Here is a 13,170-nt window from a genome sequence, read left to right as displayed (position 1 = left end):
GGAAAAGGCAGAAAATAAATGGTGGAATAGATAGAGATCACAGAACCAGAGTATCCAACGGTTTATAAATATCTTCCTAATTCTAAGAAAAAGACAATCTTATCAATAGCCTAATCTCCAGGAACTCCCTACTGTCTTAATGCTTTGCTAGACAGAAAAACAACCTTAGTTTGACAATAGCTAGGCCTCCAGGAACCTGTGAGTCCTCTTTAGCACATGGAAATCCCTTTAAGAAACTTCCTCTTGACTTTCTCTCCTCAGCCCCATAGTATGTAACCAGCCACTCTGCACAACCCCAGTGCAGCTCTTTCTGCCCACGGGTCCTGTCCCGGTGCTTTCATAAAATCATCTTTTTTGCACCAAAGAGGTCTCAAAAATTCTTTCTTGGCCATCAGCTCTGGACCCCCATCACTCCAAAACCCCATCCGTAAAATGTTTTTGGTGGAATCTAGGTGGTGAATATGCAGCTGTCTGCTGTATGTTTGAAAGTTTTCATAATAAAATGTTTAATGAAAATGCAAAGCAAACTAGTGCTGCTTATGCCAGAAACCCTTCACCTGCTTCCTTTTGCAGGACAAACTATGCAGATAAGTTTTCTAGGACCCTGCATACCTCCCTGCTGATCCCATCTCCCACATGCAATCTTTGATGCAACAAATATTTATGGAGCACCTCCCGTGCTCCAGGCACTGCTCTAGACACAGGGGATACAGCTTTGAACCAAACAGCATGGACTTGACTTTGGAACGGTCTTCCTCAAGGAGCTCATTCCGGTTCAAACCCTTGAACAACTGGAGATTATCTTAATTTAAGACTTCACTTGCATGTCAATATAAGCTCAGGGAGGGCAGGACCCTTCTCTCTTACTTATAGCTGCATCTCTGGGTCTAGAACAGTCTTGTTTATAGTTAGACCTCAATAGCAATTAGTTGAAAGAATATTAGCTAACATTTATTTGATACTTGTTATACACGCACCTGGACCTCTTTGAAGTTGTTTACACATGAACCTATTAATCCTTAAAACGATCCCCATTTTTCAAGAGTTAACAGAGGCACAGAGTAGCTAGGCTGTGAACTCAAGCACTCTGGCTTCAGATAGCATGTTCCTAACCATTATACGATACCAAGTGAATGAATGATGGAGTCAGTCAATCCTTCTGAATGGCCGGGAATTCAAACCCCAGCTCTGCCGCTTGTTAGCTGTGTGGCCTGGGGTCAGCCGATTTATCTCCCTGGACCTCAGATGTTTTATTGTTAAAGGTCAAGTCCTCCTCCTAGTTCACCGTGAAGATGTAAGAAAGATGCTGGAGGAAATCGGCTCAAAGACGCGCGCACGCACAAGCGAACGCACACCCCGACAGCCTCGAGGAGGGAGGTGGAAGCTGGGGAGGGCGGCCGCGGGTCACCTCTTCAGGCACGGGGTGTGGCCTCCTGGAGACAGCCAAAGTCTCTGGCTCCCGGGCTCCTCCAGTGTGCCCACGCCCTACCTGGGGCCCCAGGCGCTGTCTCCGCCCCCCGAACCTAGGTGACCTGGTAGATACCCGTTCGAGAGCGTGTCCCCACACCCGGCGGCCGCAGGGGTCTCGAAGAAAGAAATCCGGCGGCGGGGAGAGAATCCTGCCTGTAGGTAGGGGGAGGGGCTGGCTGCCCCGCCCCTCGCCGCCGGATTTCGACCGCGAGGAGCCGCCCGGCTCCCGCCCCTAGCTGGCCCAGCCGCGTGGAGTGTCTGGGAACCAGGAGAAGGAGCCAACCCGCCGAGATGGAGGCGGCCAGCACCGGGACACTGCTGCTGGTGCTGCTGCTGCTCTTGGTGCTGACGCTGGCGCTGCCCCGGACCCCGGGCCACCTGCCCCCGGGGCCCATGCCGCTGCCGCTGCTGGGGAACCTCCTGCAGCTCCGGCCCGGGGCGCTGTACTTGGGGCTCTTGCGGGTGAGGGGCGGCGGGGACGCCCTGGTTGGGGCGGGGGTCCGGGGCCAAGAGAGGGAGGGGGCCCCAGGAGAGAGAGAAAGCGGAGTGCCAGAACAGACAGGCCCTTGGGTATCCTAGAGGAGGCAGGCGAAGGGTGCAAGGGCGAAGGGGTTATGGGCGTTCTGGGGTGGGGCAGGGCTCCGGAGCTGAGAAGGGTGGAAGAGGGCGCTGGGGTGAGAGGACCCTGGGGTGCGGGGCCAGGGCTAGGAGGAGCAGAATCCTAGAGAGGATGAGAACAGGGGAGCAGGATCCTGGGAAGGTGCTAGAAGCAGGGGATTAAAGCCAGAGACTGGGAGAGAGCCCTCTAGCAGCAGAGAATCTGATGAAGGGAAGCCTGTCCCAGGGGGAGAGGTAGCTGGGGAGGGGCAGAAAAGAAAAGGGGAGCGGTCGCTGGCGGGAAGGGGAGGTTTGGCTGGAGAGTGCCAGGTATTTGTCTGCAGAGAATAGGGGCGTGGGAGTGCTGTTTGCATGGGACTCAGCTAGGAGGGACCTGGAAGTCTCCAGAACAGCAGGGAAAGAGGGCAAGAAAGAAGGCTGAGACAGTTTCAACCCTTTGCAGGAGAGAGGAAGAGGCCAGAGGTTCCCCATTCAAAAGGAGTCTGGGGGACTCCAGAACATGGGGAAGGGGGTCTTGGGGAAAGATTTGGCAGGTGCCCAGCAGTGTCTGCTCCAAAATCTGAGGGTTTAGCAGTGATTGAAAAGGGTGGCTAGTTTGGGGGTAGGGGAAGAACTGAGCAATCAGGAGAGGTCAGAGTCTCAGCTGCCCATTTTTGCTGTCATATGTCTGAGTTGGGAGGTAGGGGTGGTTCTGGGTTGTCCCCGGGTCTGAACCGGGGTCTCTGTAGGAAATAAGGAGTTGAGGACTCTATGGGGAGGGGGCCTGAGAGCCTGATGCAGAAAGAGAACTGAGTCTCCCAAGGGGGCTATTTCCATCTGGAGGGGAGGGGGTTCCTCCTAGGTGCTTCATCCAGTGATGGGGCTGTGATGGGGACATCTAAACTGAAAGAGGCCATAGCCTTTCCCTCAGCACCTGCCCCTTCTCCTTCCCTACCCCCAGCTAAGTAAGAAGTATGGACCAGTGTTCACCGTGTACCTGGGTCCCTGGCGGCGCGTGGTGGTCCTGGTTGGGCACGAAGCTGTCCAGGAGGCCCTGGGAGGTCAGGCTGAGGAGTTCAGTGGGCGGGGGATGCTGGCAACGCTGGACGGGACTTTCGAAGGCCATGGTGAGTCATGAGCAGGGCTGGAGACCCCTGGCTCCTTCCCTTAGAGCCTGCTACCACTTAACTGGTATGATTTTTTGTGCGTGACTTAGTGTCCCTGAGCCTGTGTTTCCTCATCCATGACATGGGGTGATAATAGCACTTGCTGAGGTCCTGCTGAGGATTGAATGAGCCCTGGGCCAGGGTGTAGCGATGGCATCACTGCTCCAGGTCAAGCCCCCAGGGCTGGGAGAGACCAGGAGAGCTTTCTAGGCACTGGGAATGGGTGGGAACACTTCATGTTATAAAAATTATTCTCTGCTAAGCCTGGAAGTAGGAGCCTGGTGTTGGGCACTATCGGGACACAGCAGTGACCTAGAGCTTGTTAGCCACTGGGGAGAAAGACCCAGGCAGTGACAGGCCAGAGAGGTCAGGCCTAGGATGGGGAAGGCAGAGAAGCCAGGGCCAGGATAGAGGAAGCGCTGGGACTTCTGGAACCTGAAGAGGCACCTGACCCGGCCTGATTGGTGGGAGATGTCCAGGGAGTCTTGAAAGATGGGTTGTCTGAGCTCAGACTCCTAGGATGAGTGGGAAGGGCATTCCAAGCAGAGACTAGCACGTAGGAAAGCATGGAGGTGAGAGAAGAAGCATCCATTCACTCATTAAATTGACAAATCTCTATCATGCCTGGCCCTATAGTGGGTACTGGGGACACAGAGATGTCCAAGACAGATGTGGCATCCTGTCTTACTGTAGGAGAGGTGGGCTTGTCATGAGACTGGAGGGAGAGAATGGAATTCTGCAACCTGCCTTCAGCTCTGACAGCAGGACACAAGGGAACTATACTGGAAGGGGGAAGGGAGGGAGACCGGGAGGAATCAAGGAAGGCTTCTCAGAGTAGGGGACAATTGCAATGAGACCTGAAGGAGGAATGGAATTAGTTCAGCGAGAATGGAGAGTGAGTGATCCAGACGGGGAGGGGGGGGCAGGGGGGGCAAAGCCTAGAGGGGGGATCCTGACAGCACTGAGGAAGCAAGAGAAGCCCAGTTCAATTGCAGCAGGATGAGTAAGAAAGCTGGAGAAGTGGGTCATGCGGGGCCTGAGTCACACCAGAGCGCTTGGTTTTGGGTTTTTCTGGGAGCTGTAGATGGAAGTAGGGATGGAGTATGGTCAGAGCTAGAAAGATCCTCGGGTTGCTTTGTAGGAGCCCAGGGAGGGGACTCTGCTGGGCTGGAGCTGAGGCCGTGGGAAAGGGAGGGGGGTGGCTGGGAGAGGTTTCCAGGGCTCTGGACAGGGGCCGGGGCCGGGGAATGGTGGGCTGAAATGAGGAGGAGGAGAGGTGCGGAGGCCAGTTTGGGACACCCAGGAGGCCACTAGGGGCCAGCACTGCACAGGTGAGATGCTGAATTCAGAGAAGGCAAGGTTTTTGTCTAATGCAGACCCTTAGCTGAAGGATGAAGAGTCGGTTCCATGCTCCTCCCTCCCGCTTCAGTTTCCAGCTTCCAAATGACGTGGGGCAGGGGACCCCATGGTACTCCGTAAATGTTGGGAAGGAAGGAGAGATAAAAGGACTCCAGGGGAGGGGGGACGTGAAAAGAGGAATAAAAAGATAAATGCAAGGAAGAAGTCCTCACTCATCCTGGTTCATCACAGAACAGGAGTGGCCGGCTTCTCAGGAGAATGTCACCCTCTGACCCAAGGTTAGGCATTTACTGAGTACTTACGGAGTCCCCTGCCAGTCCCCTGGGCTAGGCTGATAACGGACTCGGGACAGGACCTTCGGAGTCCCCCTTGGGCACGTCAGTGGGAGGAAGGGAGCAGTCCTGGGGGTTGGGGGGGAGGGGGCCAGTCCCTCCTTGAGTCCAGCCTTCTGTGCAGGGGTTTTCTTCTCCAATGGGGAGCGATGGAGGCAGCTGAAGAGGTTCACCACACTCGCGCTGCGGGACCTGGGCATGGGGAAGCGAGAAGGCGAGGAGCTGATCCAGGCGGAGGCCCGGTGTCTGGTGGAGGCATTCCAGGGGACAGAAGGTCAGCAGGGTGGGGTGAGCCTGGGGTGCCCTGTGGTGTGCCCGAGGGTGGGGAGGACCTTCCCTCTGGCGCTGGGCTGAGGGCTCTGTTCGCCTCCTGGAGCGCCTCCTCCACCTTCTGTCTCTGTCCTCATGTCTCTCCAGGGGTCTCAGTGCCCCTGGTGCTGCCACATCACTCTTAGTGCTTCTTTTCTTTCTCGATTTTTCTGTTTCTCTCTCCTATAAGTCTGTCTTTCTTTGTCTCTCTCCCTATCCATCTTTCTCACTCAGTCTTTCCCGGTCTCTCTTTCCCTGTCTCTTTCTCCGTCTCTCCCTGTCTCTCTGTCTGTCTCTTTCCCCTTCTGTTTCTCCATCTGTCTTTCATCCCTCTGTCTGTCTCTCTCTATGCCTGTCTCCTTCCGGTCGAGTCTGGCCCCCTGTCCGTCACAGCCCTCCTCCCTGCCCCCTCCTCCTCAGGACAGCCATTTGACCCCTCCCTGCTGCTGGCCCAGGCCACCTCCAACATCATCTGCTCCCTTACCTTCGGCCTCCGCTTCCCCTATGAGGATGAGGAGTTCCAGACCGTGGTCCGGGCAGCTGGTGGCGCCGTGCTGGGGATCAGTTCCCCATGGGGCCAGGTACGCGGGTGGGACCCCTCTTCTTCCCCAAAGGTTCCTGCCTACCTTTCCCAGGTAACCCCCAGAGCACCCCTCCATGCTGGTGCAGGGCCAGGCCCCATGGAAATAGCTGTCCTTCTCCCCCGCCCCTCGCAGGCCTACGAGATGTTCTCCCAGCTACTGCAGCACCTGCCGGGCCCCCACACACAACTCCTTGGTCACTTGAGCATCCTGGCCACCTTTGCCATCCAGCAGGTGCAACGACACAAGGGGAGCCCGGACACCTCCGGGCCTGCGTGCGACGTTGTGGATGCCTTCCTGCTGAAGATGGCAGAGGTGGGGGAAGGTCAGGGTTGGGGGGCCTCCTGAATGGGGCTGGCGGCCAGGCTGGGGCCCACTCTGGTATAGCTGGAATCTGTCAGGCCTCCCTCTCTCTCTCCCTCTCCCTTTCTCCCTCTCTCTCTCTGACCTTAGCCCCCTGTGCAGGCCCCACCTGTACAGTACCCCACTGTACCCCACCCCAAGACATGTCAAGTAAAATCACTTGATTATGAGACCTTGTGATATCAAATTACAGGAATAAAGTCCACTTCCTTCATTCAATAAGAACAATATATTATTACAAGGAAATTGCAATGAAGGTTAAGCCTATGGAAATAACTACTTTTGAATTATCCGAACTTTGGAATTATGGAAGACATTCAGGGCCACATCCTTGGAATAAATGCGGCCACCCTGTTAATGGAGAGACAGAACATTTTTCTTAACCTCGTACCCCATTTCCTTCTACTTTCATTTTCTAAATGAAACAAAATTTTTGAAATCGTGGTAAAGCACACATAAAATTTACCACCTTAACCATTTTTTTTGGTAAAGATTTTATTTTTAGGAAGCACCTGGGTGGCTCAGTCGGTTAAGCGTCTGGCTCTTGATTTCGGCTCAGGTCACGATCTCAAGGTCATGGAATCAAGCCCCACGTCAGGCTCTGCGCTCACAGTGTGGAGCCTGCTTGGGATTCTCTCTCTCCCTGTGCCCCGCGCACTCCCTCTCCCTCCCTCTCTCTCAAAATAAATAAGTAAACATTAAAAAAAAAAGATTTTATTTTTAAATAATCTCTACATCTAATGTAGGGCTCGAATTTACAACCTCTGGGTCAAGAATCACATGCTCCTCCCACCTCGAGCCAGGTGCCCCCTACCTTGACCATTTTTAAGTGTCAAGTCCAGTAGTGTTAATATATCCACATTGTCGTGCAGAAAATCTCCAGAACTTTTTTTTCATCTTATCAAACAGAAACTCTCTACTTGGTTAAGGACTCCCTAGCCCCCTCCCAGCCCCCAGCAACCACCTTTCTCCGTTCTGTCTCTATGAGTTTGCATGTTCTAGGGACCTCATGTAAGTGGTTTGTCCTTTTGCGATTGGCTTATCTCGCTTAGCGTGATATCCTCAAGGTTCATCCATGTTGTAGCCTGTAACAGCATTTCCTTCCTTTTTAAGCCTTTTTAAGGCTGAGTCCTTATTCCACCGCATGGATAGACCACACTGGGCTCATCCATTCATCTGTCAGTGGACACTTGAGCTGCTTCCTCCTTTGGTCTGTTATGAATCACGTTGCTATGAACAAATACCTCTTCAAGATCTTGCTCTCCATTTGTTGGGTTCCCTGCCCAGAAGTGGAAATGCTAGATCATACCATAATTCTATTTTCATTAAAAAGAAATTTTTTAAATGTTTGTTTATTTGGGGGGAGGAGCACAAGAGGGGGAAGGGGAGAGAAAGAAGGAGACACAGAATCCGAAGCAGGCTTCAGGCTCCTAGCTGTCTGCACCAAGTCTGACGCGGGGCTTGAACCTCACCAACTGTGAGATCGTGACCTGAGCCAAAGTTGGGCACTCAACAGACTGAGCCACCCAAGCGCCCCTTCCATTTTAATTGCTTAAGGAACCTCATACCATTGCCCATAGCTGCGCCATCTGACGTCCCCACTGAGGGTGACAGGGTTCCGGTTTCTCCACATCCTCACCACGTGCCATTTTCTGTTTGTTTGTTTTTTATAGTGGCCATGCTCTTTCATTTTCAAAAACATTCCAACCAAAGAAAATTAATATCAAGAGTCCACTTCCCAACTTGCCCAAACATTTATACAACCCCCACCCCCCCGACAAAGCTTCAACTTGCTGTGTTGCAGCCCCAGGCGTGGCTGTGCTGGGCCTCTGCTCCCCACAGCCTGAGTTCTCTGAGCCCTTCTGCCTGGTTTCTTCCAGGAAGAGCAAGACCCAAACACAGAATGGACTGACAAGAACTTGTTGATGACAGTCATTTATCTGCTGTTTGCCGGGACGGTCACGGTCAGCACCACGGTCCGCTACGCCCTCTTGCTTCTGCTGAAATACCCTCAGGTCCAAGGTAGGAGCCTTTGGACCAGCCAGCCCTGGGAACGGAAGTGAGGGCTCAAGAGGAAGAATGTTCAGGAGAACGAGCTGGAGCCTGGTGGCGAGAATGAACCCGGCATTGGGGGTGTCTGACGAGCGAGAACTTGGGGGCGGTGGGGGCTGAAGGTTGATGTGTGAAGCGTAGTGAAATGAGAGGTGAGGCAGGGGGCCTTGTATGCCTGATCCTGAGCAATGGGGAACCACAGAAGGATGCTGAGCAGAGGAGGGCAGGGTTCAATTAGCCTTTTACAAAAAATCTTTCCGGGTAAAAGAAGATGCCGGGAGCCCAGGGAAGAGGATGGGATAGGGACCTGGGCAGGAGAGGACAGGCCTGGGCCAAGCTGTGGGGGGAGAAGAGGGGCTGGGTGAGCAGGTAGAGAATGACACGGGAGGCCCAGGGGATTTTGGGACCAGAGGGCCATGGAGGCACCCTGAGATGGGGACAGAAGGAATGAGGAGCTGTTTCAGGGGAGATGCTGAGGCCAGTTTAGGACAAGTGTAAGGGACCTGGGGCCACCTGGGGGGAGGCATCCACGAGGCCACAAGACATCCGGGTCAGGACTTAACAGGATCCTTGATCTCAGGGTCCTGAGTTCAAGTAGCATGTTGGGCATAGAGTTCACTTAAAAAGGGGAAGGGAGGGGCGCCTGGGTGGCTCAGTCGATTAAACAACCAACTCTTGGTCTCAAGTCAGGTCTTGATCTCAGGGTAGTGAGTTTGAGCCCCATGTTGGGTGTAGAAATTACTTAAAACAAAAACTAAGGTCATTAGGGCACAAGCAAGAAGCGAAAGATGACTGGCTGAGAGGCAGAGCTGGGGGTGTGAGCTCTGGGAAAGCCCAGCATTTTGGAGTCAGGCAGCTGCATCAAATGCCCTCAAGCCAGTGGGGTGGGGTGACCTGGAAGGTGGCCTCAGCAGAATGGAGTCCGCTTGACTTTAGCAATCTGGGCCTCAGTTTTCTCATCTGGGAAATGCGGATGGATAATGGTATCCCACCTCGCAGCATTGCCGTGGGAATTGAGAGGAGAGACCCTGTGCTCAGCACATAGGTCTTGGGGACTCTGGCTCAGTGCGATCTGGGAACCTCCTCCCTGCCCACCAGCCTCACCCCAACCACCGCCACTTTGAGAAGATGGGGCTTCCAAGGGTAGGATGGCGGGGCCCCACCCCACCTCTGACTCCAGCCTTCCTCTTCCTCGGTGCAGAGCGTGTCCGGGAGGAGCTGACCCGGGAGCTGGGGGCTGGCCGGGCGCCAGGCCTGGGGGACCGAGCCCGCCTCCCCTACACGGACGCAGTTTTGCATGAGGCGCAACGGCTGCTGGCTCTGGTGCCCATGGGCATGCCCCACGCCCTCACGAGGACCACCTGCTTCCGAGGGTACACCCTTCCCCAGGTGGGCGCCTGCACCCAGTGGTCGTCTCGGCCTCAGGCCTGAGTCTGTTGCTGTCTGTGTCTCTGACTTTTTCTGATTATTGGTCTCTCTCTGACATCCCTTTCTTGGTGTCCCTCTCTCCTTCCCTGTCCTGGTTGTTTCTTTCTGGATGCATTTCTCTTGCCCTTGCCTCTGTCTCTGGGCCTCAGCTCCCTATCTGTCCAACGGATATCCTAATTCTACCTCCTTCCAGGGTGGCTGGGACAATCACAAGCCAGAGGTGACAGGGAAGCAATTTAGGAACTGCTGTAAACCCCCACCATCAAACCCCTCCCTCCCTTCTTCCCCACGCCCCGCCCAACTCCTGCCCTCCATTAAAGAGCAACTCGGAGCCAGCACCACCAGGGGGCGATGTCCGCCCGGGAACCCCAGGTGCCGTCGTCCCGCAAGCTGCTGCCTCCTCTTAGAATCAAACCCATAGTAGTTACGATCTGTTTTTTCTCTGGGACCTTGGGCAAATCACTTCACCCTCTGAACCACTCTCCACCCCTCTTCTACATCGGGAACAAAATAATATTAATTTGAGATCTTAAGGAACCTGCAAGACAATGCTTGCAAAACACCAACTCCGCTCTTGGTGCAGGGTGTCGGGGGTTCCCCAGGGGTTCCCCGTTCGGCCTGCACTGCTAGTGCAGTGACTGTCGCAACTCTTGATAGTGATTATGTAAACAACAGGCATCAGTGATTAAGGACTTGCTCTCACCAGGTATCGTTCTAAATGCTTCACAAATATATTACCTTACTTAATCTTCATCCTTCAGAGCAACCCTACACTATTATGTCCGTTTTACAGATGAGGAAACTGGCCTTTAAAGATGAGAAGACTTGCTGGGATCACCCAGCCTACAATGGTAAAGGCAGGATTTACACTCAGGGCCTGTGCTTTAACCACAGTTACCTGCTTCTCTTATTTTAATAGCCATAGCATGAACCTGTGTTTTTTGGAGCCCCCCTCCACTGCACAGCCTTGGGAACGCTGTAACTGATCTCGACCGCCACTGGGAGGGGGCGGGGGAGGAGCGGGAGCTGGGCGGAGGGGAGTCGTCAGGGACAGCCCTCACCTACCCAGCCTTGGTTTTACCCCTGGAAGAGCACTGTGGGAAAGAGCTGGACTCTGGCCAGGTAGCTTAGGACAGCCACAGATGAATCACAACATACCCTCAAAGTTGAAAGACAAAATTAAAAAATAACAAACTCTGCTGTCACCGAATGGTGCCTTGGGCAAGTTGCTTAAGTTCTTTGGGCCTCTGTTTTCCCATCTTGAAAATGGGAGTCATGTCAGAAATACTTCCCAGCCTTGTGAAAAAGCTTTAGCGGATTCAAGTGTATGTTTGTGGATGTGAGACCGAGCAAGATACACATACATGTTACATAAGAGAGAATATATCAAAAATGCTTAATTGGGGTGCCTGGGTGGCTCAGCCGGTTACGCGTCCAACTTTGGCTCAGGTCATGATCTCGCGGTCAGTGGATTTGAGCCCTGCGTCGGGCTCTGTGCTGACAGCTCGGAGCCTGGAGCCTGCTTCGGATCCTGTGTCTCCCTCTCTCTCTGTCCTTCCCACGCTTGCATTCTGTGTGTGTGTGTGTGTGTGTGTCTGTCTCTCTCTCTCTCTCTCAAAAATAAACAAACGTTAAAAAAAATTTTTTTTAATGCTTAACAAAGTACCTGGCCCATAACAAGCCCTTGAAACACGTTGATGCCATTGTGTTTTGTGAACTGGAGTCTCTGACACTCCGGACTCTTGTGCTCTGCCCTCCTGTCTGGGTGGGGAGGGATATTTGTAACTTTGTTATTATTCCCCTTCAGGGCACCGAGGTCTTCCCCCTCCTCGGCTCTGTCCTGCATGATCCTGAGGTCTTCGAAAAGCCAGAGGAATTCAATCCAGAACGATTTCTAGATGCGGATGGACGGTTCCAGAAGCAGGAGGCATTCTTGCCCTTCTCCTTAGGTACTTGCTGGGCCTGTCCCTGCTCACGTCCCTGCTCACCTGCCCATCCTCCCCACACCTGTGGGTGAGGAGGGCCGGCCCAGCTCTGTCTCCCTGTTCCCTGCAGGGAAGCGCGTCTGCCTCGGAGAGGGCCTGGCTCGGGCAGAACTGTTCCTCCTCTTTACCGCCATCCTGCAGGCCTTCTCCCTGGAGAGCCCGTGCCCGCCAGGGACCCTGAGCCTCCAGCCAGCCGTCAGCGGCCTTTTCAACATCCCCCCAGCCTTCCAGCTACAAGTCCGGCCCCACTGACCTCCACCCATCCTGTGGCCCCGATGACGGAGGGAGCCATGGGAGATGGTGGCCTTCTCATGGGGGTGGGCGTGAACACACTTGTGTCTCCAGAACCGCAAGTCCACACCACAGGCAGCCACGTCCACACACCTGGAGCTGTTTTCTAGGGTCGGTCGCAGATACTCAGCCTACACGTCCACAGGGCCACGCTCACTCAGCCCACGCAGCTGCCGAGACACGCAACCCCCCCCCCCCCCCCCACTTCACATGGCCACGGAAAGGTCCACGAGTCAACTCTGCCACACAGGCTTTCTGTAGTCACAGATTTAGTGCATCTGGAGTCACGACCATGTGCCCAGATAACACACCATCTCGTACACAACACAACTCCCCTTGATGTGCAACCCGCATGTGGGAGTTTGGCTCCTACCTTAACAAGCCACAGAAACAGCCTCTATGTTCAGGGCCCACACACCCTCTTCGCCCATCCAACTTACCAATGCTGCCAGTTCTGGGAGCCTGCTGCAGAGGGGAACGTGCCCCTTCCTGGGTCATGTCCCCACACAGAGAGACTGGCCCTGTCTTCAGCCCCAGCATACCCTCTCTCTCTCGCAGCCACACTGCAATCCAGGCACATGGCCATCGCTGTCCGCATGCCCCCGACCTCTGAACCACACAGCCAGCCCACACATGACACCATCCCATTTCCAAGTATCTTCTCACTGAGACACGCCATTCCCGGGGAACACGGCCCTGGCCTCCTCCAGACCTTCAGCCCTCAAGGATACCCCTTTCCAAGCCCCTTGATGCTCAGATTCTCCCAAATATAAATATATCCCCGAGTGTGCAGTTGTGCGCACAGGCCTGGGAACCAAGGAAACTTGGGACACACTGGACCCTCCGATCAGAGCCGCCCCCCCCCCCTCTTGTTTATGTAACCATGTTAAAAGCCTCCCCTGCCTGTCCCTCCACACATACACACTGACCCACCTCCCCTCCCCACGCCCCAGTTAGACCCGGTGAAAGGGGCTCGATGACCCAGTTGGGGCCAGATTCCAACTCCCGGTGTCAGGGAAGAGGCCAGTTCTGACGTCCTTGTGACTTGAAGGTCCCCATTTTGCAATAAAAGTTGATGTCTGGCCCCTGTCAGGGCCTGGTGTGCCTGTGACAGTGTCTGTCATTGTGAGTAAGGGGTGGGAATGGGGGGTCCGCCCCTCCCTCGAGGCTGGGCGGGGAGCTAAAAAACATGGCCCCCGCCCACCCTGGCTGTTGACATCAGTACACCAGATGTGGA

General features: G+C 54.4%; 1 protein-coding gene across 1 annotated transcript; it reads left to right on the top strand.

Moving 5' to 3' along the window:
* Positions 1-1,553: 1,553 nt before the first annotated feature.
* Positions 1,554-12,131, top strand: LOC122208040 (cytochrome P450 2S1). The gene is made up of 9 exons (XM_042918618.1): positions 1,554-1,932; positions 3,029-3,194; positions 5,049-5,198; positions 5,654-5,814; positions 5,950-6,129; positions 8,058-8,199; positions 9,431-9,618; positions 11,465-11,606; positions 11,713-12,131. The coding sequence occupies exons 1-9, from the start codon at positions 1,762-1,764 to the stop codon at positions 11,892-11,894; spliced, it is 1,482 nt and encodes a 493-aa protein (XP_042774552.1). The 5' UTR covers positions 1,554-1,761; the 3' UTR covers positions 11,895-12,131.
* Positions 12,132-13,170: the final 1,039 nt, after the last annotated feature.

The sequence above is a fragment of the Panthera leo genome, chromosome E2 (genome assembly GCF_018350215.1).
Source record: "Panthera leo isolate Ple1 chromosome E2, P.leo_Ple1_pat1.1, whole genome shotgun sequence".
NCBI lineage: Eukaryota > Metazoa > Chordata > Mammalia > Carnivora > Felidae > Panthera > Panthera leo.
The sequence above is the reverse complement of the archived record's forward strand: the minus strand, read 5'-3'. Positions and strand labels throughout refer to the sequence as shown.

Excerpts from the sequence above, each read along its gene's own strand:
- LOC122208040 (XM_042918618.1), top strand. The coding sequence starts at position 1,762 with ATGGAGGCGGCCAGCACCGGGACACTGCTGCTGGTGCTGCTGCTGCTC. Across the intron at positions 5,199-5,653 it reads GGCATTCCAGGGGACAGAAG|GACAGCCATTTGACCCCTCC; the intron begins GTCAGCAGGGTG and ends CCTCCTCCTCAG. Across the intron at positions 8,200-9,430 it reads GAAATACCCTCAGGTCCAAG|AGCGTGTCCGGGAGGAGCTG; the intron begins GTAGGAGCCTTT and ends TCCTCGGTGCAG.